The 24,117-nt window shown below is 49.3% G+C and overlaps 3 protein-coding genes across 4 annotated transcripts in view; 2 read left to right on the top strand and 1 right to left on the bottom strand.

The window, feature by feature from the left end:
• The first annotated feature begins 11,982 nt into the window (after positions 1 to 11,982).
• On the top strand, positions 11,983 to 19,470 carry LOC101698468 (eukaryotic translation initiation factor 6). Of its 2 annotated transcripts, XM_087188948.1 has the most exons (7): positions 11,983 to 12,106; positions 12,234 to 12,448; positions 12,535 to 12,620; positions 14,955 to 15,130; positions 15,616 to 15,792; positions 15,984 to 16,165; positions 19,207 to 19,470. In XM_087188948.1, the coding sequence occupies exons 2-7, from the start codon at positions 12,342 to 12,344 to the stop codon at positions 19,214 to 19,216; spliced, it is 738 nt and encodes a 245-aa protein (XP_087045074.1). In that variant the 5' UTR covers positions 11,983 to 12,106; positions 12,234 to 12,341; the 3' UTR covers positions 19,217 to 19,470. The 2 variants fall into 2 exon arrangements, with proteins under 2 accessions (XP_087045074.1, XP_087045073.1); XM_087188947.1 differs by having other exon boundaries at positions 11,992 to 12,448.
• A 637-nt stretch (positions 19,471 to 20,107) lies between these two features.
• Mmp24os (MMP24 opposite strand) lies at positions 20,108 to 21,628 on the top strand. The gene has a single exon (XM_087188949.1). It carries the CDS (start codon positions 20,111 to 20,113, stop codon positions 20,276 to 20,278), a length of 168 nt encoding a protein of 55 aa, XP_087045075.1. The 5' UTR covers positions 20,108 to 20,110; the 3' UTR covers positions 20,279 to 21,628.
• The window catches only part of Mmp24 (matrix metallopeptidase 24), a 44,612-nt gene continuing 41,498 nt past the window's right edge, over positions 21,004 to 24,117 (bottom strand). Inside the window, exon 9 of the mRNA XM_087188942.1 lies at positions 21,004 to 23,630. Within this exon, the coding sequence (XP_087045068.1) occupies positions 23,296 to 23,630 (335 nt within the window). The 3' untranslated portion in view covers positions 21,004 to 23,295. The remainder of the gene's footprint in view (positions 23,631 to 24,117) is intronic.

Below are 24,117 nucleotides of genomic sequence, written 5' to 3'. Positions count from 1 at the left end.
ACATTCTTGTCCTCTTTGACCTAAGGAAGATGGGTAGGTCCTGGCTTGGCCTCCAGGGCTATTGTCACCAGAGCTTAGGTTGACAGTGAGCTCATGGGAGAGTGGGGCAGTGCCATGAGTCTGGATTGTACCGGAATAGAACCTTGGGGTGTCTGCCCTAGGGTGCTGGGACAGGATTGGGTGATCACATTCTTTGGGTCTTGCCCTTGAGGAACAAATCACTAGTTTTCATCCTTGTTGCCTAAGGGATAGATCCTTGCAGGGTTTATCACAGCCAGCAGAGTAATCTTGCTTGATCAGCCTGATCCTACAGGTGGCTTACCTGCCTGAAGTGAGGTTAGAGCAAGGCTGGGCCTGGCAAGCAGCAGGGTCTAGATGAGTGAACATAGACCCTGGGTGATAGCCAGCTGGGCTTCAAGGTGGCCCATTCCCAAGTGGGGAGCCGGGGCCCAGTGGTCTCCTTGGACAGATAATGCTCTCAGGGATAGAGGGGCCTATGAGGATGAGAAGCAGCTGACTCTGGCCACAGCAAGCTGGACCTCATTACCAGTTATCAACTGCAGGGGACCAGGCAGGGACCTGAACCTGCCCTCCCCAGGGCCCCCACTGTTGGCTATCAGAATGGTAGCAGTGACCTGTTTAGGGCTAAGAAATAGCTGACCCTGGGCTGCAGCAATGACCTCACCATTAAGCTCAAGTTCAAGATGCTCTGAACTCGCTAGGGGTCCTAGCCCTGGTCCCAGCAGGGACAGATCATCTACTGAGACTTGACTTGCTCAGGTCCAGACCTTGGGCTTGGATCAGGAGATTGGAGATGGCATGGGGAGGAATGGCATCAAGAAACCCAGGTCAGACATGCTGGTCTCAAGATCCTTACACAAAATGAAACACTGAATTATTGAGTGCCTAGTCTATGCCACTGTGCTGGGCACTTCACACCAGTTATTTTTTCTCATCCTCACAACGTCCTGAAAGGTAGACCTCTTGGTGAATAGTTATGGGTTAAGTATTATACCCCATATTTTACAAATGTGGGAGTTGAAGCCCAGGGAATTTGGCTTAGTTGGAAGCAGGTGCAAATAAATGGCAGAAGTCTGGGGATTTAGCTCAGTGGTTCCCCTGCCTGCCTTGAAAGCACAAGGTCCTGAATTCTATCCTCAGTACCAAAAAAAAAAGGAAGCAAATAAATGGCAGAATACAGACCTCTGCCAGCTGTGTTCTCCGGCTCTAAAGAGTATGGTTTTTATACAGACACGACACAGTTTGCATTGATATCATGTCCCCATTTATGCAAAATACACTACAGAAAAAAAAAAAAAACACTACAGAGATGCCCCTAATGCTCATACAGTATACATGGCACACTGATAGGGTAGGGCACACACCCACAAACTAACTGCACATGCAATAAGTATACATAGGTCCCTGTGCTAAACCCAAACATTCAGAACTCAGAAATTTAGTTGAATGTACTAAATATTTGGCTAAATGATTACTTAAATACCTGCTCTCAGTGTATGCCATGGAGCACCTTAGGATCACAAACTAAAAGAGCACACCATCTAGATGTGGCATATACCATAATCCTATACTGTGGGAGGCCAAGGGAGGAAAATCACAAGTTCCAGGCCAGCTCGGCAACAGACCTTATCTCAAAATGCATGGCTGATGATGTACCTCAGTGTGAAAGTCCTGGGTTTAATCTGAGTATGAAAAAAGTACTTTTATTGTATTTCTCTTGTGTGAGAAACCCAAAGGGTAAACAAGGAGCATAATGGAGGATATTGAGAAGCAGGAAGAACATGTTCAAATGGGAAGGGAAACAAGGGAGGGGGGAGAGGGAAGGGGAAAAAAAAGAATGCAAGAAGGGAAATCCCTTTTGTAAATGGGGAGGGAAGACGGGTTGAAGGGAGCGGATGAGAATGGGGAAAAAAAGATATACTATGTACAGGCACAAATTCCTTATGGATGTGATCCACATGTATGACAAATATGTACTAATAAAAAATAAAGTTATAAAAAGAAAGCAAAATCTCATGAGAAAACTTAAATTGGTCTGAGGTGAACTGGGGTGGAGTATATGTAGTGCCGAAGTGAGCACTAGGGGGGAGAGTACAGCACGTGGATAAACACACACACACACACACACACACACACACACACACACACCACCACCACCACCACCACCACCACCACCACCACCACCACCACCATCATCTTGCTGAGGGTTTCAACACATAGGTTGCAACAAATTGTAGGCCTTATTCCTGTGCTCATCAACTGCCTCGGACTGTATATGATAGAAATCAATAAAGGCAGACATGGGTAGATGAAGCAGCTGTTGTGCCCAGATCGCGAAGTCCCCAAAGACCACCAAGGAGCCGATTTCGATGTAAACACACGAGGGTCATTTATTTAAGCTCGAGCAGGGACACTCAACCATCACGGATGCAGCGGATCAGGATTGAGAGCCCAGAATTTTAACTCAGCAGGGTTTTTATTGTGGCTACCACAAGGTTTGGGGATGTTCCATTTAGCAGTTACATGATTGGTTGATATTTAGCAAGCATGGGGGGTTGAGGGGTGGCTACATGTAGAGTTTATGGGAAAAAGGAACAATCAGCACATTGACAGAATGTTCTATAGATAATGGGCCCGGGAGCATCTGTTTTCTGGACAGACAGAGGATTGAGTTAGGAGCTGTGTCTTTTTTTATCTGTTGTCCCACAACAAGGACATTTTATCATTATTTTATGGGCACAAAGGAGACTAGGGGAATAGTTGACTTCAGTGAAGTGGAATTTATGTCAAGGCCACTTCACTGTCTTATTTTAAGATGGAGTCAAACTTTAAAATGGAGTTAGTTAGGTCTCACATTCCCCCCTTCTCATGAAGTTATAGAGGACCAATCATGGGCCTCTGGGGGCCAATTTTATTAGGTCTTTAGAAACTGGTTGGTACTGGGACCTAAGTACCATCAGCTGTACTGTACTAATGTGTTCTCTGATGAAGGGTACCAGCCTGTTAAGTATGTAAGGTCCAGATGTTAACAGGAGTAACAAAATGAGTAACGGTCTCAGCAGGGTAGAGATCAGAGTGGTCAATCATGGGGAGGAATTGAACCAAGATTTAAACCAACCTTGATTTTGTTCTCGTTCTCGTTTTTGTTTAGTGAGACCTTTTCTGACTTTGGCCATAGATTTTTTGACCACTCACGAGTGGTCTACATAAAAGCAGCATTTTTTACCTAAGGCAGCACAGAGCCCCCCTTGTTATAGGAAGATTAAATCTAGGCCTCTTTGGTTCTGGAGAACTATTTCCACCAGGGAGGTTAGTGACTCTCGTAGGTGGGAGATGGAGCTTTTTAGTCTCTCGATGTCTATATCTATGGCTGTTTTCAAATTATTGTAATGTTTGTTTTGCAACACTAACGATGAGACTCCTGTTCCTGTCCCAGCTAATTCTAAACCTAGGAGAACTGTTAAACTGACAGCTGTTATAGGTTCTCGTTTGACTCTATCTGGGGTCTCAGTCAGATGACTAAGAATATCTTTTTTTGAATGATATAATAGCCTAGGAACCAATTGTACTAGTACACAAATGTCCCCAGTCTGGTTGAGTACCTTTTTGTGTGCACAAGGGGTGAGTCCAGTGGAGCAAGCCCACCATCCATTAGAAGGGGTTACAAGGTATCTTTTTGGACTAGACTGATAGGTTTGGTTGTAAAGGTGTTGGTGAGTGGCCAGAACACTGTCAACACAAATTTCATGTCCAGTCACAGATTGTAGGGTTAGTCTGGCTGTCTCTTTTTGTTGTCATCTACACCAGGTTGGGCTATCAGACTCAGTGAAGTTGTCTAGGTAAGCTATTTCTTCATAGTAAGGGGGCTTGATATCATAACACAACCAGCAGGGCTGAGTGAGATCAGGCCTAGAGGCGTTTAGGGCTTTGAAGGTGTAAACTATTAGCCCCCATAGGGGGTCCTGGCTAATTTTCTTGGTGACAGCCTGAGTGGGGAGCTGAGGGGATGTTGGTGGGGTTATTTGAGGGGGCTTGGTGGGTCTAGGAGGAATTAGGGGGTCTAGTGGGACCAGTGTAGAATTTGGCTCTACCGGTTGGGGAGGCCCTGCAACATACGGTTTTATTTTTAGTTTTACAGTGAATAGTAACCCATTGTCATGACCATCTTGATACAGGTGGAGTCCCCATGTTCAGCCCGATTCCCATCTGGTGTATTTTTTTTTTTGATTGGTGAATGAAAGTCTAACTGGGTTACAGAGGAACCTTGAGCATGTACCATTAACAACCTTTAATTTACCGTTACCGCGGTGTGTTTGACGGCCAGTGGGCCCGGGGACTCTTTTTAACGAGATTAAATCATCTTTGACAGGCAGAGTCCATGAGACAGTGTCCGTGGATTTACATCCCCATTCTGCACAATAGAACTTATCAGGACCTCTGCATCTATTTGCTTGAGCTCGTTTGTGTCCTCCCCCTGGACAGACACAGAACGGGGTGACTTGTAAAACGGCTCTCCGGACTGGGTGACTACACCCGGGGGCAGAAGAGGTCGGCATTTTTATCTCACAATCATTGATATTTTGTCTACATTTAGGCTTTTTTTTAATTTTGTTTTTCAGTCTCTAATATCCCATGTTCTTGTTGTTAGCAGGTACAGGTCAAAGTCTATAGCAGGCCACCAGGTCAGCAGCGGTGTCACTTTAAATGAACTGTTAACAATGTCACCTGTGGAGGTACTAATGATAACCCAGGTTAAGTTTAGAGGAGCATGTGGGTTTTGTCCTCCCATTACCGATGTTAAAAGTACAGTTACCATAATTATGACTGACGACGGTGTAGTTTGAGTTTGAGTGGGTTGTCTCGGTCTTTGGACACCTGCCATAATGGGATGAAGTCTTTTAGAACAGTGTGTGGATCTGCGGGGCGGGCGTGAGTGTAATGTATGCATGAGGCAATCCCATCGACTTTGAGAGCGTTGGGCGTGGTTAAAACAATAACATAGGGTCCCTTCCAGTGAGGCTCAAGGTTTTTCTGTCGATATCTTTGGACAAAAACCCAGTCTCCTGGTCGATAACAGTGGGGCTCAGGTGGTGGTCCGGACTCGTACAGGGCTTTTAATTTAGGCCAGACGTCTTTATGAACAAGCTGGAGGCTCTTTAAGGAAAATAACAGTTTTTGATCATCAAATTTAGCAAGTACCACAGATTGAAGGTTAGGGATAATGGGAGGAGGTATCCCAAACATGATCTCAAAAGGGGTTAGTCTCATTTTGTAGGGTGAATTGTGTACCCTATAGAGAGCATAGGGTAGGAGAGTCACCCAGCCACCGCCAGTCTCTAAGGTTAATTTAGTTAAGGTCTCTTTTAGGGTTTTATTTTTTTTTTTTACCTGTCCTGAACTCTGGGGTCTGTATGCACAATGTAATTTTTAATTTGTCCCCAGTATCTGTGTTAAACTTTGACTCACTTTGGAAATGAAGGCGGGTCTATTGTCTGACCCTAACATTACTGGGAAACCATACCTTGGCAAGATGTCTTTTAGCAGCTTTTTGGCCACAACCTGTGCCGTCTCATGTTTGGTGGGGAAGGCCTCTGTCCATCTTGAAAAAGTATCTACAAACACTAGCAGATATTTATAGCCATATCTTTTAGGCTTTACCTTGGTAAAGTCTACTTTTTAATATGTTCCAGGTCGGTTTTTCCTCAGCCTATTGTCTGGGTTGGCTTTGTTGTGGGTAGCATTTGTCAATTGACAGGCTTTACAGGTGGTAACAATACATTTAATTTTGGAGTTGGCATCTCAAATCTTTATCTCTGCATGTCTCAGGAGGTCCTGCATCTTTCGGGTGTCCATGTGGGTGGCTCGGTGTATTTTGGAGAGAACTTGTTCTCCCAGTGTTTTAGGCAGGATGATTTTACAATCAGAGGATTTTTATCATCTGTTGAGGCATTGGGGCATGGGTAATTGTTTTATCTATTTTAAGTCTGCCTCAGTGTACTGAGGTTTTTTTGGTAAAGCAGTGTCCCCTGGATCAGGCAACTGAATGGTCAGTGTCAGATCAGCCTCCAAGGCTGATTTTCGAGCTGTCTGGTTGGCTAAATTATTTTCTCAGGCAATCGGAGTATCACTCTTTTGGTGCCCAGGACAGTGGATAATACCCAATTTTTTTGGTAGCCATAGGGCCGCCAGTAGGGCAAGAATTTTTTCTTTGTTTTTAATAGTCTTTTTTTCAGCTGTCAACAGTCCTCTTTTTCTGTAGACGGCCCCATGTACGTGAGTGGTGGCAAAAGCATACCTGCTGTCTGTGTATATGTTTAGCTTTTGGCCCTTTTCCAGAGTCAGCGCCTTGGTCAATGTTATGAGCTCTGCTCACTGTGCTGACGTTCCAGTGGGCAAGGGTTCAGCCCAAACGACCTCAGTCTCAGTGACCACAGCTGTCCCGGCATACCTTTGGCCATCTTGAACAAAACTGTTCCCATCGGTGTACCAGGTATCTTCAGCATCTGGCCATGGTTGATCTTTCAGATCCTCTCGGGTCCTGTGTACTTGAGCCAAGATGTCAGCACAGTCATGTAGTGGGGCCTCTAGGTCTGGGTCAGGCAATAAAGTAGCCGGGTTTAGAGCGGCCGGGGTCTGGAAGACAACTCGGGTTGGGTTTAAGAGCAGGCCCCGATAGTGGGTTAGGCAGGCATTGTTGAGTCATCTATCTGGAGGCTGTTTTAGAACCCCTTCAATGGCATGGGGATGGTCACATGTAGTTCTTGGCCCAAGGTCAACTTATCAGCGTCTTTGACCATCAAGGCTATGGCAGCGATCATCTTCAAGCATGGGGGCCATCTAGCTGTAACAGGATCAAGTTTTTTGGACAGGTATGTTACTGGTCGGCTCCATGGGCCCAGATGCTGGACCAGGACGCCCTTGGCAACTCCTTTGTTTTTATCAATGTAAAGGTAGAAGGGCTTAGTGACATCAGGCAAGCCTAAGGCTGGTGCTGACAACAAAGCAGCTTTAACTTGATCAAAGGACTTCTGTAGTTTTTCTGTCCATCGAAAGGCCTGATTGTTTTTAGTTATCTCATAAAGGGGCCTTGCAAGTTTTGCGAACCCCGGTATCTATAAGTGGCAGAAGCCAGCCGATCCTAGGAATTCTCTAACTTTTTGAGGAGAGTCTGGTGTAGGTATCTTAAGAACTGTCTCTTTTTTAGCATCGGATAGTCATCTTTGTCTCTTTTTAAGTATGTACCCCAGGTAGCTTACCTCAGGTTTGCAGATTTGGGCCTTTTTGGCAGACGCCCGGTATCCCAGTTCTCTTATAACCGTTAAGAGTATTTTGGTTCTATCTAGGCAGTCCTTCTGTGTCTCAGCTGTTATAAGGAGATCATCTACGTATTGTAACAGAGTCAATTGGGGGCTTTGGAGGCGGAACTCACCCAGGTCTTTATGTAGGGCCTTGTCAAAGATGGTGGGAGAATTTTTGAACCCCTGAGGTAATCGGGTTCAGGTCAATTGTCTGTTGAGGCCTTGATCTGGGTCACTCTATTTAAATGCAAAGATATGTTGGCTTTTGGGTGCCAGTGGAAGACTAAAGAAGGCATCTTTGAGGTCTAAGACCGTGTACCATTGATGGCTCGGGGGAAGTGAGCTCAGAAGGGTGTATGGATTAGGCACCGTAGGGTGGATATCTATGACCCTCCTGTTTACCTCACGGAGATCCTGCACTGGTCGATAGTCATTTGAGTGGGGTTTCCGCACTGGCAGCAAGGGAGTGTTCCAGACTGATTGACAGGGCCTTAGAATACCCTGAGCAAGTAATCTCTTGATGTGCGGAGTTATTTCCTGTCAGGCTTCTAGGGACATAGGGTACTGGCAGACGCAGACAGGGTCCGCTCCTGGCTTTAGTTTTATATATATGGGTGATCTGTGTACAGCCAGCCCCGTGTCCCCAGTTTCAGCCCAGGCTTGCGGGAACACTGCAAGCCATTTGTCCATCTCAGGGTTTGGTGGAGATGGCCCTTGGTGTAACCGGTATTTATCTTTTATGTTTATAGTCAGCACTTGGATCGGTTTGTCTTTTTGATTAAGGACCTCTGTACCCCCTGGTTGGAAGTGAATTTGGGCTCCCAACTTAGTGAGCAAATCTCTCTCGAGCAATGGATATGGACAATCGGGAATGATCATGAACGAGTGGGTTACCCGGCCCACTCCCAAGTCTACCGTTTTTCGGGTAGTCTATGAATATTTTTTTATACCTGTGGCTCTTTGTACCCAGGAAGTTTTGTCAGAGACATGGCCATGAGGTTCAAGTAGAACCAAATGTTGAGCTCTTGTATCTACTAGGAACTCGACAGGTTTTCCCTCCACTTTTAGGGTTACCCTGGGCTTGGGGAGGGGTGCCGAACCCTGTCCCCTCTAGTGACTCAGTTTGTCCATAGCCAGGATGGGGTCCTTGGGGCGGCTTTCTGGCTTTTTAGGGCATTTTCTGGCCCAATGGCCTTTCTCTTTACAATAAGCACACTGATTTTTTTTTTAATCGGGGGCGATTTTTGTGTTTCCCCTTACCTTGTCCTTTTGTCGCAATCTTTTTTAGGCGATGTTTACGTTTCTTTGGCTCTCCCACAGTGGTGGCAAGAAGGATCCGAGCTAGGTTCTTAGTTTGTTGATCATTAGCCTTTGCCTGTCTTTTTCCTGTAGTCTCTCTATTGTTATATACTCTTTCTGTCACTGTCACTAAGTCCTGAATACTCTTTTTTTTTTAACCTGTCTACTTTCTGTAACTTTTTTTAATATCTGGCGCCGCCTGGTTGACAAAATGGATAATAATAGCCGCCTTAGTCTCGGCGGCCTCTGGATCCATGGGAGTATATCTACGGAAGGCCTCTAGGATTTTTTTTTAAAAAGCCGCCGGACTTTTATCTTTACCCTGTTGAACATCTCTTACTTTGGCCAAATTAGTGGGCTTATGAGCCGCTGCTTTTAGACCTCCCAACAGAGTCTGGCGATAGACCCGGAGTCTCTCTTTACCTTCTGCCATGTTGAAATCCCAGTTGGGCCAGGACAAAGGAAAAGAAGTGTTGATAGTGTCAACATTGAGGGTGGGTTGACCACTGTCGCCAGGAACCAATTTCCTGGCCTCATTCTGAATCTTTTTACGCTCCTCCATCGTGAACAGGATCTGGAGGAGCTGTTGACAGTCATCCCAGGTGGGCTGGTGGGTGAACAAAACAGTCTCTAACAGTTGGATTAGATCCCTGGGATTGTCAGAAAACTTGGCGTGTTGTGTGTACCAATTATAAAGGTCACTAGTGGCAAAGGGCCAATACTGGAGAGGCTGATTGTCATGTTCATCAGGGGGTCCAGTCGCCCTCAACGGGAGGACAGTGGAATCCGCCCGCCCCGCCACCAGCGAGGCTGCAAGGTGGTTGCGGGTGTTTTGGGCGGGGCCGTCCCCTCTAGCAATGCCTGCCTGGGCATGCAGTTTTTCCCCACCTATTGCCGGGGCTCTTCTCTCCACCCCAGCTGCCGCCGGGGCTCCTCTCTCTGCCCCTGCCTTACCTCTTCCTTCCGCCCAGCCGCTGCCGCCGGGGCTCTTCCCTCCGCCCCCTGCGGGGGCGGAGGGAGTGGAGGAACGGGGTGCGGGCGGTAGGGAGGGGGAAAAAGGAGATCTTCCTCAGTTCCTCCTTGGAGAACTGGGTAAAGCAGCGGCGCCATGGGTTTGGTTTCGGTTTCTCCTCTCCGGCAGTCTCCTCTGGTGGTTCTCTTGCGCACCGCTAGGACTGCTGCAGGCGGCTGCTTCTGTGGAGGCAAAAAGGGCTTGATCCAAGAGGGAGGGTTCTGCACCAGGTCTTTCCAGGTAACGATGTATGGTTTCTGGTCAGGGTGTCCCGTTCGGGGACGAAAAACAATTTTTCTAACTCTTTTGACTGTTTCTAGGTCAAATGTACCCTCTGGTGGCCAGTTTACCTTGAAAGTTGGCCATTTTGATCTGTAAAGGGTGATTAACTTTCCCTTTTTAACTTCTAAACTCAAATTATGTGCTCGCTTTTTAACTTTCCCAAAACGACCTGTTAACAAGGAAAGGGGGGTAGTCACAGTCTGTCCCATTGTCTCAGTCCAAGTCAGCACAATAAACAGACAAACAAACACAGCAGAAAAGCAAGACAAACTCGTCCTCCGCCCGATGGGAGACAATACAGAAAATGGGACTATAATGGCCTCACGCCGCACTGCAGGAGTGACCCGCACCGTCCCCCTAGGAGTCCCACAGACTCGTACTCACGGGGCACTCCGCCCCCTCCAGAAAGATCCCGGAATGTCTTCCAGGATCCCGGGTCGGCGGCCCTCGCAGCGCATCCGCCTAGACCGTTTGTCGACCTTTCCAGAAAATGGGCCCCAGACTTTACAGACACAGAAACACTCACCAGCCGGCGTCAACCCTCTGGTAGGGGAATCCTGAGGGTCTTGGGGATCCCGGACGAGCCCCCAAATGTTGTGCCCAGATCGCGAAGTCCCCAAAGACCACCAAGGAGCCGATTTCGATGTAAACACACGAGGGTCGTTTATTTAAGCTCGAGCAGGGACACTCAACCATCACGGACGCAGCGGATCAGGATTGAGAGCCCAGAATTTTAACTCAGCAGGGTTTTTATTGTGGCTACCACAAGGTTTGGGGATGTTCCATTTAGCAGTTACATGATTGGTTGATATTTAGCAAGCATGGGGGGTTGAGGGGTGGCTACATGTAGAGTTTATGGGAAAAAGGAACAATCAGCACATTGACAGAATGTTCTATAGATAATGGGCCCGGGAGCATCTGTTTTCTGGACAGACAGAGGATTGAGTTAGGAGCTGTGTCTTTTTTTATCTGTTGTCCCACAACAAGGACATTTTATCATTATTTTATAGACACAAAAGAGACTAAGGAAATAGTTGACTTCAGTAAAGTAAAATTTATGTCAAGGCCACTTCACTGTCTATTTTAAGATAGAGTCAAACTTTAAAATAGAGTTAGTTAGGTCTCACACAGCTACCTGGTGTGTCCTAAGAAATACCACCTTATGGAAATTCGAGTTGGGGATGGGAAAAGGACACTAGGATGATTATGTGGGATGTCCTGGAGAGGGGTGCTCCAAGTACCCTCTGCCTTCACTGTGACATTTGTAGATTCTACCAAATGTAGGCCAAGTTCATCCTGTCCAGGACCGCAAGGCCCTTGGCCCACACCACTCTCCCGAGGACAGAAGGTGGCTGCTGAGTGAGTGACACAGCACGCATGAGAAGCACGTCGTGGAAGCAAGTCAGGCCCCACATCCTCGCCCAACCTGGCCCATGCGACTCCAACTACTCCCTAAACCTGCTTCAGTCACATTCATATTCCTACTCGGTCATCCGCCTGTTTTTTTTGTTTTTTTTTTTGGTATCGAGGATCGAACTCGGGTCCTTGAGCTTGCGCAGCAGGCGGCGAAACCACTGAGCTAAATCCCCGCCCCACCCGCCTGTTTTCCTCTGCTGGTATGGCCTAGCATCCAGCAGCCTGTGATCCTGCCTCACTTCTCCCTCTGGACACCTTCTCCCAGGTGACGTCATCCACCCCAGCTTGGCCCCAGATCTCACTCCTCAGCCCTTCACTCTCGCCTGGGCTCCACATCAGGACCTCTGTGCGCTTGGCGGAACTGGGTCCATCCGCTCTCCTAAAGCCACCCTTGAGCCTCCTACTTCATGTCAGTCAATACCTCCCTCATCACCCCCGCCTCCTTGGAGACGGCTCTGCCTCCTCCTCTCCCTCGTGTCACACCGACCAGCCACAGATCTTAGTCGCCTGAACCTCCCAAAAAGCTCCGGAGTGAAAGAACGAACGAACCAATGAGGGCAGGCGAGCGTGCGGAGAGCGGCGCCGGGCGGGGTGCGGCGCCGGGCGGGGCGCGGGACAGAGCATTTGGAGCCACGGAGTCCTTCCCCGGGGTGGGGCTAGAGGGGCGCAGGCGTGGCTGGCACGCCGGACTCTGCCGGAAGTCTCTCCGGGCCGCGGCGGAAACGGAAAGCTCTTCGGGAAGGAAGGAGTAGTGGCGTGTGAATTTAGGTGTCGCTAGGTGAGCTGGTGTGAAGGGAGGCCGCTAGGGTCAGCTCGATCCCGGTGGGAAAGGGAGGGGCCTGAGGACAGGGGTCCGAGTAGGAGGGGGCCAGTGGGCGGTAGCCGAAATCTGACCGGTTTCGAAGGGCGGGGTCGCGACGCTCCAGAGGGCACGAGGCCCCGAGACCTGGGACTTAGCGGTAGCCGATCCGTCGACCCTGAGCTCACGGGAGGGGAACCTCAAGGCCTCCGTCATGGCGGTGCGAGCGTCTTTCGAGAACAACTGTGAGATCGGTTGCTTTGCCAAACTCACCAACACCTACTGCCTGGTGGCCATCGGAGGATCAGAGAACTTCTACAGGTGCGGCGGAGCGGGAAGGTTGCGGAGGTCGGGAGCTCCGGCTGAGTGTGACCGGGCTGGTGACCTCCGAGTCTGTGTCCCTACAGCGTGTTCGAGGGCGAGCTCGCCGATACCATCCCCGTGGTGCACGCGTCCATCGCCGGCTGCCGCATCATCGGGCGCATGTGTGTGGGTAAGGCATGTGGAGGACGCCTAGGGAGAGAGTGGAGCCTCCAAGCACCATTAGGAATAATAATAATAGTAATAGTAATAATAATTATTATTATTGGTACCGGGGATCGAACTGGGGACCTTGCGCTTGAGAGGCAGGCGCCGGAACCACTGAGCTAAGTCCCCGACCCCTACCATTAATTATTAATCATATCCCTGGAGGGAACGCGGGGCGACCTAGGAGTTTCCAAGCCTTCATTCATGATCTCCGTGGTCTGCAGTCTCTCGGGGCTGATTGGGACCCAATCTGAGAACAGTCAGGAGAACAAGGACAGGCTCTACCAAAGACTTCTTGAGAATAATAAATACAAATGACAGCCAAAAGAAATAGCACAGTCAGGTTCAGCTTCGCAGGGCTGTATCCTAGCTACTTAGAACGCTGAGGCAGAAGGATGGCAAGTTGGATCCCAACCTGGGCACCTTAGGAAGACTCTGTCTAAACGTGAAAAAGGCAAGTCGCTCAGTGTTAGAGGCTTCCCTAGTGTGTGAGAGCCCCTGGGTTTATTTTCTAGTAGTACCACAAAAAAGGGAAAAAAGTACTTTTTTTTTTTGGTAACAGGAATTGAACTCACGGCCTTAAGCTTGCCAGGCAGGTGGTGCACCTCTGAGCTACATGTATCCCCGGCCCAGAAACAAGTAGTGTTGCTCTTGTTCTCTAGAGGTAGAAATTAGTGTCTTAATTTGACTAATGAGATTAGAGAATCTAGGTGACTCACCGAGTACCACACCTAATGTGGCAGAGGATTTTAATTTCATCTCTTCTGTACTGACCATAAACAAGCTCCTTCCTGGTTCTGAGCATGCATTTCTGCCTCTGTGACATGACAGGCCCAGAGTCCGGGTTATCTTGTACATTTAAATCCTCAGTTCCCTTTTCCATGTCTGTACTGGCATTTCTGCTCTCTAATCTCTCAGAGCTGTTGGCTGTGGCCATTCCTCCTTTTTTTCCCCTCCTTTCTTTAAGCTGGCTCTGTGTCCTGTTATTGCCACTCCTTGTTTCTTAGTTCTGTAGATTGGAGTCACACAAGTCTTATTTTTTTACTTCTAATGTAAAAAATCTTGAACATCATGACCTTTGTTTTCTAATTCATTTCAAACACTTTGATCGAAGAATAACAAGAAAAACACCCTGATCTCTCACCATGCCCGTTAGATTTGAAGTAAATTCAAAGAATAAGTGAATTTAGCGTAGCCCTCTTCGTACTATAAGAGAGCAACTCTCAGTTCTGAGGTTCAGAGTTGTGGGCTTACAAGGATACAGAGAATTTTACCCATAATTGTGACAATGCCATTAAACTTTGATCCTTCTTGGTGCTGTGGAGTAGGTTTTGTAGGGATATTCCAGAGTGGATTCCATCTATTCTTTTGGGCAGTTTGCCATTTGGTCTCATAGCAATAGTTCCTCTCTATAAGTATGAACATATGTCTCTCTCTCTCTCTCTCTCTCTCTCTCTCTCTCTCTCTCTCTCTCTCTCTTCCTTCCTTCCTTGGTTCCCTCCTTCCCTCCCTCTTTTCTTTTCCTTTTTTTTCTTTCATATAGGGTCTTGTTATGTAGTTCAGGCTGGTCTTGAACTATGTATCCCAGGCTGGCCTTGAACTCATGGTGATCCTTCTCCCTCAGCCTCCCAAGTGCTAGGACTACAGGTGTGCTGGTGGCAATATGTATATATTTCTGTTGGATGTATAATACCTACAAGTTAGGTATTCTGCATAGGCATTCTCTATTTTATGGTACAGAAGTTAGGCAGAGTCACAGTTTATGTGACTATCTGGTGATAATGCTACATGATTATATTGAAAGTGGTTGACCATTTCACTCTTGTCAGTGTATGAGTTTCATTTGTTCCATGTTTTTGCCAGCATTTGGTATTGATATTCAATTTAAATTTTAGCCACTCTTGTAGGTAAGTAGCGTTAGCTACATGTAGTTTTTTTTTTTTAGCTACATGTAGTTTATGGGTATCAAAATATACAGTGTGCCAAGGACCATATCTTTTTCCTATGATCTGATGATGAGGAAGTGAGTAAGGTCTGTTGGGATAGATTCCTGGCCATCTTGGGCCTGCCCAGGGGACCTGGTACTCTTGTGCAATGAATGAATCAGTGGGCTGGAGACCTGGGGGTTGAGACTGAAGCTGTCTTGGAAAATTAATTGGGCTGGGCTGGGCTGGGCTGGGCTGGGTTGGGTTGGGTTGGGTTGGGTTGTATCGGGTTGTATCTTGATCCCTGAGGTCCCAGAAGCATCTCCTTATTCATGGTCTGTGTTTGCCTCACTGTCCAATTTGGGTCTCTCCAGGGAACAGGCACGGGCTCCTGCTGCCCAACAACACCACTGACCAGGAGCTGCAGCACATTCGCAACTGCCTCCCAGACTCAGTGCAGATCCGGCGGGTGGAGGAGCGGTTATCAGCCCTGGGCAATGTTACCACCTGCAATGACTATGTGGCCTTGGTCCACCCAGACCTGGACAGGGTGAGGTAGCCCAACTTGTCTCAAGAGCCATAGGACCAGCCAAGGCTGAGATTAGCTATCGTTTTCACCTCACAGGCAGAAATTAGCATCATCTCTTGTGGTTTCTCTGTATTTCAAGCAGTCAGTAGGAAAAGAGGTAACAGGGGCCTCGGTGGTATGGTCAGTGTCAGAAGCTGGGAGACCATTAATCCTTCAGGGTTAAAGATTTGGGGAGAGTGGCCCAGGCGTGGGCGGGACAGATGACTGACAGTCAAACCGGAGGGTGTGTTAGAGGGAAAAGGGTGACAGGGAGGCCAGTCCCCAGTGTTCAGGGTATGCTTGGGTCTGAGGGGCTGCAGAGCTGGCCCAGTCTCCACACTAAGCTGTACCCTGTCCTTTCCCCGAGTGAGGCTTCCATGTGTAGCTGTGTAGCAGAGAAATGAGGGGCTCCGGGTTCTCTGGCTTATCTATCCTGAGCCCTGAACGACAGTATCTTTGGCTGACAGGAGACAGAAGAAATCCTGGCTGATGTGCTCAAGGTGGAGGTCTTCAGACAGACAGTGGCTGAACAGGTGTTAGTGGGAAGCTACTGTGTCTTCAGCAATCAGGGAGGGCTGGTGCATCCCAAGACTTCAATTGAAGATCAGGATGAGCTGTCCTCTCTTCTCCAGGTGCCCCTTGTGGTAAGACTTCCTGCGCCCTGGCCCCTGTCTCCTGCCGAAGCAGATGCCTTTGCCCAGCGTTCTGGAATCACCTGACTTAGTTTGGGACCGGGGCTGAGGTTCAGGGAGCAGGATTGGGAAGAGTCCTCACTGGGGAGGGGAGAGACTTTGGCTGCTGGTGCCGTGTCCCACACCGAGCCCATTCTTGGCAGGCGGGCACTGTGAACCGAGGCAGTGAGGTGATTGCTGCTGGGATGGTGGTGAATGACTGGTGTGCCTTCTGCGGGCTGGACACAACCAGCACGGAACTGTCGGTGGTGGAGAGCGTCTTCAAGCTGAATGAGGCCCAGCCCAGCACCATTGCCACCAGCATGCGGGATTCCCTCATTGACAGGTACAGGGATCAGGGTTACGGGCTTACTTTGCCTTTGAGGGTAGGGAAGAAGATGTCACCTAGCATGGGAGTCCTGTTGTGTTTTTCCTGGTAGGTGGTGCTCAAATGTAAGAGTGCATCCACACACTGCTGAGCAATCACAGGACACAGCCAGCAAGCATTTCTTGAGCATCTACTCATCCTTATCTTTGATGATTCAGCTCTCTAGGCAGAACTTTCTGCTGGTCCTTCTTATTTGATCACTGACCATGTTGTTTTGTAGTTTGTATTTACATGTGTGTTAGTACTCCAGCCAGTGCCCAGGACCTGAGACAGAAAAGAAATGCTGTTGCCTAGGGAAGTTGGGAAGGCTACTCTACAATCTGAGAAAGCTGGGCATGTTGGTGCATGCCTATAATCCCAGCACTCAGCAGGCTGAGGCAGCAGGATCACTGGAAGTTTGAGGCCAGCCAGGACTACATAATGAGTTCAAGGTCAGCCTGAAGTATACAGTGAAACCCTGTCTCAGAAAACCAAAACAAACAAGGAAAAGGCTGAGGAGACTTCTGATGCCTAAGGAGCTCTTGGACAGGTTGGAGTGGGTATTCCATCAGATTCTGGTTGTTTATGCATTAAAAAAACAAACCAAACAAACACAGGGCCATTACCCTGAAGATCCCAAGGTGTGAGGGTTTAGAATCTCTCTCTTTTTTGTACCTGAGATCGAACTCATGACCTTGTGCTTTTGAGGCAGGCGCAGTGCCACTGAGCTAAATCCCTGGCCCTTAGAATCTCTTTTCTTTTTGTTTTGGTACCAGGGATCAAACTCCGGTCCTCCTGCTTGCAAGGCAGGTGTTGGCACCACTGAGCTAATTCCCCGGCCCTCGAATCTTTTTTTGTGGAGCAGCAGGTGGTTGGTTGTTCTGCCTCCTTCTCTCTCATATTCCATTGAGGACCTTCCTCAAGCCTGTCTTGCCTTGAGCAGAGACTTTCTAGAGCAGTGATGGTGAACCTTTTAGAACTTGCAATGATAATAAACAGCTGGCTGCAGCATGAGTGCCATAGATTCACCACCACATCTCTAGAGGATAGAAACCCCAAAGTAGAGCAAGTTCCAAGTGACAGATCTTGTCCCTTCATTTCCTTTTTCTTCCATTTGTTTGTCTGATGTTTTTTATCCTTGTAGGCAAAGCTCCATGGGGCATGGCCCAGGGAATAAAGGGTATAGTAGCCACATACAAGTTAGTTTTCTTCAAGGAGAATTAAAAGTACAGAAAGTCCCGGATTTATGAACAAATTCCTTTCTGGGAGAATGTTCCTAAGTTGGATTTGTTTGTAAGTCTGACAAAGTGAGTCTTAAATACCTTTGACACATATATACAATGTAAAACATAAAAAAAACCCACACAAAAATATTGTAAATAAGCTATTTTTACTTTTACAGGTACCTTAAAATGGTGGTACAGGGTTAAGGTTAGGGTGAGCTACTTTCATGAGTTTTTCTCATCTACAAATGTTCATAATGGGAGGTCTCTGTCTGAAAGTTTGAAGCTAATGTTTGTAAGTAGGGGACTTACTATACCTTAATTGTCCTCAGATAGATGGCCTGGAAAGCATGGTGAAAAACTTTCTTTGATAATGTAAGTTTTATAAAGGATGGATCGTTTAGTTTCACTTCAGGGAGTGAGTAGGTATTTGAGTATACAGAGTCAGGCAGATGGCAGAGATGCGAAAATGTGTATGAAAGGGAAAGGTCGTATTCCCAGAGTGCCCAGGAGTTTGCCCACTGAGGAAGTTTTGACTGGTATCCTGTGGTTTGGGGTTTCATGTACTTTGAGATTCTTATTTATGGAACTTCCTGATGTCAGCCCTCAGATTCTGATTCCCTAGGTCTGGATTGGGGCCCATCTCTTGTGCTTTTTCTTTTAGTAAGCTACCCTGGATGTTTCTGATTGGGGCATTTTGGGACCCACACTCAGTAACACTGCCATCAGTAGTGGTGAGCAATTGAAGGTTTGGGTTTTTCTGTTTTTGTTTTTTTCTCTGGCACTGGGGATGGAACACAGGGCCTGGTACCTGCTAGGGAGGTATGATAGCACTAAGCTATATCCCTAGCCTGAAAAGTCTTGTTCAGTAACTTTACATGCCAGGCAACAGTGATATGGTGATGAGTAAAATGTATTTCCTGTCCTTTTGGAGGATTGTAAGGAAGATAGTATTTACACAGTTAATTATTTGATGAAACAATGCATCTCTTAGCAACCTGAGAATAGAAAAGAAGTTTCAGTGATGTAATAGTTGATAATACCAAAAAACTCCAGCAAATGTTGCATTTACCGGTAAAACTTTAAAAACTGTCACTAAAGTCAGGCAGAGTTGTTATGTTCCCTGGCACTGGTCAGCCTTTTTTTAGTACTTCTCTCCTGTGTAGTCAGATAGTATACAGAAATGGTTATTTGAAAGGAAGTGTGCACACTCACTAGCATCTTTGGTTTGTGGACACATTTTATTTGTGGTGCATGTGTTAGACACCTCAGGATGAATATGTGAGGAACATGATTAGAATATGCATGTATTCCAGTTTTATAATCATGAACCAGGCTTATTATCTCCAGTGGTAATGTTCTTCAGGTAATCCTTACAGAGCACATTTGCTTTTCAGCCTAATGCTTGCAGTCTTTGTGTTTAGGTAGCACCAATAAAGGGGAATTCTGGAAAAGAAGTTCTGGTCTTGCCCAGTGTCTGGCTGACTTGTGGTCTTGAGCACATCAGTTCCTCTGATGGAGTTCCCCTGCTCCCTTTTCTAATATTCTTAGGTTCTGGTTTATGGTCAGTAATTAAACATGGTAGTCCAACCAGAGTGGGAAAAGAATCTTAGTCTTTAAACACAGAACTCCAAACTAGACTGTGTAACATGGGATGCAGTCAAACCAGAATCCAGATGGGGCCAGGTTGGGCTCTGAATGTGGCTCTTCAGGGCTTAGCTAGAACAAAGGTCCAGGGGAGGGGTGAGGTGTGCCCTGTGAAGCAGTTCCTGACAGTGCTCCTCCTCCTCCCTGCAGCCTCACCTGAGTCACCTTCCATGCTGCTCCTGGGCTCCAGCCTCTGGACTTTGGCTCCTACCCCCACACCTGACCTGGTCTGGACTTGCTGCTGCCAGGAAGGTGTGGCAGAGGGATCAGTGAAACGGAGTGGATGGCGCCTCAGCCCTGCACCGGTCCCATCTTCTGAATCTGTTGTTCCTGCAAAAACCTTCATGTGCTCTGGCTCCTGGATGTCCTCTGCTGTTCTGGGGGACCCCATTAAAGGGCACCTGCCTCTGGCCATTCTGAGTGTGCTGTCTGTGGGCCTCAGCCTGTGCAACACCCTCTCCCCATTTCAAGCATTCTGGGAGGGCAGAAGGGGAGAGACATACACAGGACACAGACTTCTCTGTCATTATCAACAGGAGGCCTCATCCCGGGGCAAGAGGAAGAAGCACTCCTTTGTGTTCTCACATTTTCCACACAGCTTGTCTTGGTCTTTATAAGAAGAGACGCGTTTAACCTTTTACATCCCACGTCAGGGCATTTTTTACCTTTTTGACCTAAGGTGAATGGAGGTGACTGCCCTAGGCACCACCAAGCCTCCCTTGCATTGGTAGCCGAGTCGGTATGGCGGCCAGGGGCTGTGAGGCCGTTCCCAGGCTGGACAGGGCGGGGCGTCGAGGGCTGGGCTGGCGCTGTGCTTGTGGCCCCGCCCCGGGTGAGAGCTGGGGTTTCCTTCCTGGAGGAAGTCGAGCCACGTCCGCCGGTGATGACGTCACGAGGCGGCTCCAGCCCCGCTAGGTGTTGTGATCCATAGGTGTTGTGGTCCGGCTGACTTGTCTGCTTGAGGTGAGGGTGCAGTTGGGGCTGGGGGTGGTATCTGTGGGGCTGGTGCGGCAGCCCGACCCTGGATCCTGACGGACATTTTGTCCCGCAGACCATGGGCTCTCAGCTGAGTGGCGGCCCGGGCGACCCTGAGCCAACGCAGCCGGAACCTGAGGGGCCAGCGCCACCGGAACAGGCCCCGCCGGAGCCGGAGCCGGAGCCTGGCCCTTGGGGGCCGCTGGACGACGTGCGCTTTCTCATCGCCTGCACCTCCTGGTACTGACTCCGCCGCCTGGAAGGATGACGAGCTGCCGCCCAGTCTTTGCAGCCTTGGCTCGGCTGGCCTCTTGTCTTCTCTCCCCAAGACTGCGTGTCTCTTCCCGATCTCCGCAGATAGGCAGAGGACCTGAAGAGGTCGGCCGGGGCCCGGAGCCCTGGAAGGGCTTCCTTGTGGGTACCGGTCATCCCAACCTGAGCTTATTCGCCCTCCCGCCAGGAGCCAATGCCAGCTCTGACCTTCGTGTTTACCCCCACCCCTCTCCACCTGTTTGCCTGGGTGCAGCCTTCCCCAAACCAGAACCAGGCCAGGCCTTCTGGTGAGATTCTATGACTGCTGATCGCCCAGCCAGTCTCTTATTGCTAGAACTGAGCCCCTTCCTGTGTCCCCGGTCATGGCCCTATGTGTCTTGAGCCCAGAAAAGCCTTTGCCAGTGAGGCTTCCCATACTCCTGTTTTCTTTCTTCTTTTTTTTGCATTTCAATTCTTTTATTGTACCAGTGCTATTCGAAGCAGTACAGTGCGTACCGAAGGGACAGCAGCTGACCAACAAGAAGGACCCATACTCTTAAGGGAGTTGCTCCCCACCCTTTTTGGAGAGGATGTCTGACTACTAAAATAGCAGATGATGTTTGGGGCAGCTCTAAAACGCCCCAGAGTACCCTGAAGCTTTGTAAGGCCACCTCTTAGAACCTGATGATCTTTGTTCCCACACGCCAGAGGAATGACACACTCTTTCTTTCTGTTTTATTTAGAAATGATTTAAAAAACATTATACAAAGGCTGATCAGTTTAAAATGTGACTGACACTGAAATGCTGTGATGTCCCCCAGGGTGAGGGAAAGCTGGGCTCTCGGGTCACCAGCGCTTTGGCCCTCTGTCTGACTGCCCTGACCTGGGGCGATGAACAAACAGATGACCAGAGGCAGGAGAATCCAAGATTGGAAGCCTCCAGGCTTAGCCTTCTCTGGGCCTGGCCCCACATGCCTCACATCTGCAGTCTGGGCTGCCTGCCTCCATCTCCTGCTCCTTCTCAGCTGGCTTTGTAGTAGTACCAGGAGCCAACAGTAGCCTGGGAGGTGGGGAGCCTAGAGCTTTCAGCAAGTGAGAGCACCAACCTGAGCAGTGGAGAGGGGCCAGGAAGGGATGGATAGAGGACACACTTATCTCAGACCTCAGAGGGGACCACAGATGGAGACAGAAGACCCAGCCAGCCCTCAGATGGCCCTGGGAAGTAACAACCTCTCTGTGCTTCATGCGAGGGCATGATGAGTTATCCTTGGCCTCCCAGGACCTACGCGAATTTCATGTGAGTTGGACAGGTGTGAGCTAATAAAGTGCTTTGCAAAGTATAAAACACTGTACAAACCTATGAATCACTAATATCTCTGCAGTTGTTCCCTGCCTGCCCCAGGGAGCCTGCCCTTGGTCAAAAAGAAAAAAGATGATGACGACAGGGGACACAGTGGACCCACATAGGTGCCTCTGGCACCATAGATTTAACTCAGGACAGTTGAGAGGGTAGCAGGAGTCCCTGTCTGTGCTACAGGGTAGGCTGACCCAAAGCCCAGAGACCACGGTGGGGGCAAGGCCAATGTGGGCTCAAGAAGGCAGGAGTGGCATCTGAGACCCTGCCAGCACCCTGAAGACTGCCTGACACCACTTTTTGGCTTTGGCACAGAGCCAGTGGATGTTACTGCACCCCTTGGTCTTGCCTAGGGCTCCTCAGTGATGAGAAGTGCTGTCTGCTGAGCTGGAGCAAGGCAAGCTGAGCCCTAGGAACTCTTGTGAGAAATGAACCTTGGGCCCAAGAAAGTCAAAAAGGGAGACCTCTAGGCTTGGGGCTGCTACCAGTTGGAGCTGCCCTTTTCCTAAGAGCGCTACAGGAAGAGGGGCCCAGTGAGCTGGGTTGCCAGGGCTAAGCTCATGGCATAACATTGCTTCCGTGCTGAGACAGATGCCTCAGGGTAGCTGGGGGTCTGGGTGCTGTAAGAAGGTTGCCCTGTGCCCTTTACTCCAAGGCCATGATTGGTGTGAGCCATCTCTGCTTCATCTGACTAGTCCACAAGTAACAGGCTAGAGCAGGGCTGCAGCAGGGAAAATGGAGGGGTCAGTGGAGGACGGTCACAAACTTGGATTGGCCTACAAAAATGGGGTCAGCTCTTGCCCCAGCTCTTGAGCCTTATGGGCAGGGCCCCAGCTAGTGTTGGATGGCTAGCATGGCCTTAGGAGCACCTTGGTCCTTATCACCTGGGGGAGGGCCAGTACACTGGCCTCATCACCAAGACAGTCACCGTTAACTCACCTAATGCCTCAAGCAGCCTTTGCAAAATGGGACTTTAAACAGTAGTGACAGGACATTAAAATGTTCACGAGGTGACAGCTGGGTCCTTGTCAGGCCCAGCTGGGCCACAGCCCTGCCTGCAGCATGTGACGCTAAATCCTGGGTGTCAGAGGAAACCTGACAAGTACAGCAGGTTTCCTGAGGGATCTGCTGTTTGCCAGCAGGGAGGCCCCAGGCTTGTTGTCCGCTGTTGGCAGCAGGGGTCCTGCAGCCTTGGAGGACAGGAGGGGTGTGGTGGGTGGGGAGACATCTGACCAGCAGGTGTTGGCAGAAGGGGACTGGGACTGGTGGCATCTCCCAGATGGGGGATGAGAGCTAGTGCTGGCTTCCCATGGAGGGTGCTGGACTGGAGCTGTGGTGCCTCATAAATACCACAGGATTCAGTGACCACAGGGACTCCTGGCATAGTCCCTGCCTCCTGGCATGGCTAGTCTATTCTCTTGTGTAGAGAGTATTTCACCCAGGATAGAAGGCTGGCACCTGGGTGCTAGATGCCCTCCTGGGGCACAGCCCCCATTGCTCTCTGCCCTCAGCCTAGGCCAACATACCCACTTCTGCTGTATGATCCTGGCCAAGGGCCCTGCTGGCCCCAGTGGGCAGTGGGCAGAGCTGCCCTGTAGACCCTGGTGAGGACGGGCCTGGCTGGCCAGACCAAGTGGATGGAGAGGGTTCTGGGCTGCTCATACCCACTCCTGGACTGGCCGCTTATAGTAGGTGACAGGCTGAGGGCCTGCCTTGTTCTTGAACTGGAAGATGGTGTAGACCAGCACCAGAATGCAGAGGGACAGGATGCAGGGGATGACTACGGCCACAGCATTTACAGAGCCTGGCACATCGTTGATGGTCACCATGATGTCCACATCGTCCTGGGGCAGCCGCCGCTCCTTGCGCCGCTCCACCTCCTGGTTGCAGCCCATCCAGTCTCGAAGGATGTTGCGTGGGTACCCTGGCTCCACACTCAGTTTCTGGTTGTCAAACTTCCAGTAGTCCCGGCCCTTGTAGAAGTAGGTATAATCTGCAGAAATAAGGCCCAGCATCACCACTCCCAGACACTTCCCAGCACCTGCTCTGGGCCAGTGTGAGGCGCTGGGTGCTGTGGCAGTGTGCAGGAGGGAAGGAAGGGGTGCTGTGTTAGGTGGAGGGAGCTGCCTGTTTGAACCTTGGAGGTGGGGTGAGTACAGTGTTTGGCTGGGTTGCGACTAAATGCAGCTGCAAAAAGGGACACAGGTCCTGGGGCTGCCCACCATCAGCTCAAAAGTGCTGTGAAACCACCGAGGGGTTTAAGTAGAACAGGGAAAGGACCATTCTCAATGCAGATGCAGCTCTGTCACACTGTGCCCACAGGCTCCCCACGAGGGTCAGATCAAACCCTCAACTTAAGGCTCGAACAGCACTTTCCATAATTCTAGGGCTCAGTTCAGCTCCTGCCTGGGCCAAGAGAGGCAGAGAGCAAGATTTCTCCTGTTGACAGCAGATACTACCTCCCTGCAAATTACAGATTT

The sequence above is a fragment of the Heterocephalus glaber genome, unplaced genomic scaffold (assembly GCF_053883595.1).
Source record: "Heterocephalus glaber isolate CG9 unplaced genomic scaffold, H.glaber_assembly_v1.0 deba00001532, whole genome shotgun sequence".
In the NCBI taxonomy this organism is placed as follows: Eukaryota; Metazoa; Chordata; class Mammalia; order Rodentia; family Bathyergidae; genus Heterocephalus; species Heterocephalus glaber.
Note: the sequence above shows the minus strand (reverse complement) of the source record. Positions and strands in the feature narration are given on the sequence as shown.

Coding starts and splice junctions, on each gene's coding strand:
- LOC101698468 (XM_087188948.1), top strand. CDS start 12,342: ATGGCGGTGCGAGCGTCTTTCGAGAACAACTGTGAGATCGGTTGCTTT. Junction 12,449..12,534: donor GGATCAGAGAACTTCTACAG/GTGCGGCGGAGC, acceptor GTGTCCCTACAG/CGTGTTCGAGGGCGAGCTCG. Junction 15,131..15,615: donor TCCACCCAGACCTGGACAGG/GTGAGGTAGCCC, acceptor TTTGGCTGACAG/GAGACAGAAGAAATCCTGGC.
- Mmp24os (XM_087188949.1), top strand. CDS start 20,111: ATGGGCTCTCAGCTGAGTGGCGGCCCGGGCGACCCTGAGCCAACGCAG.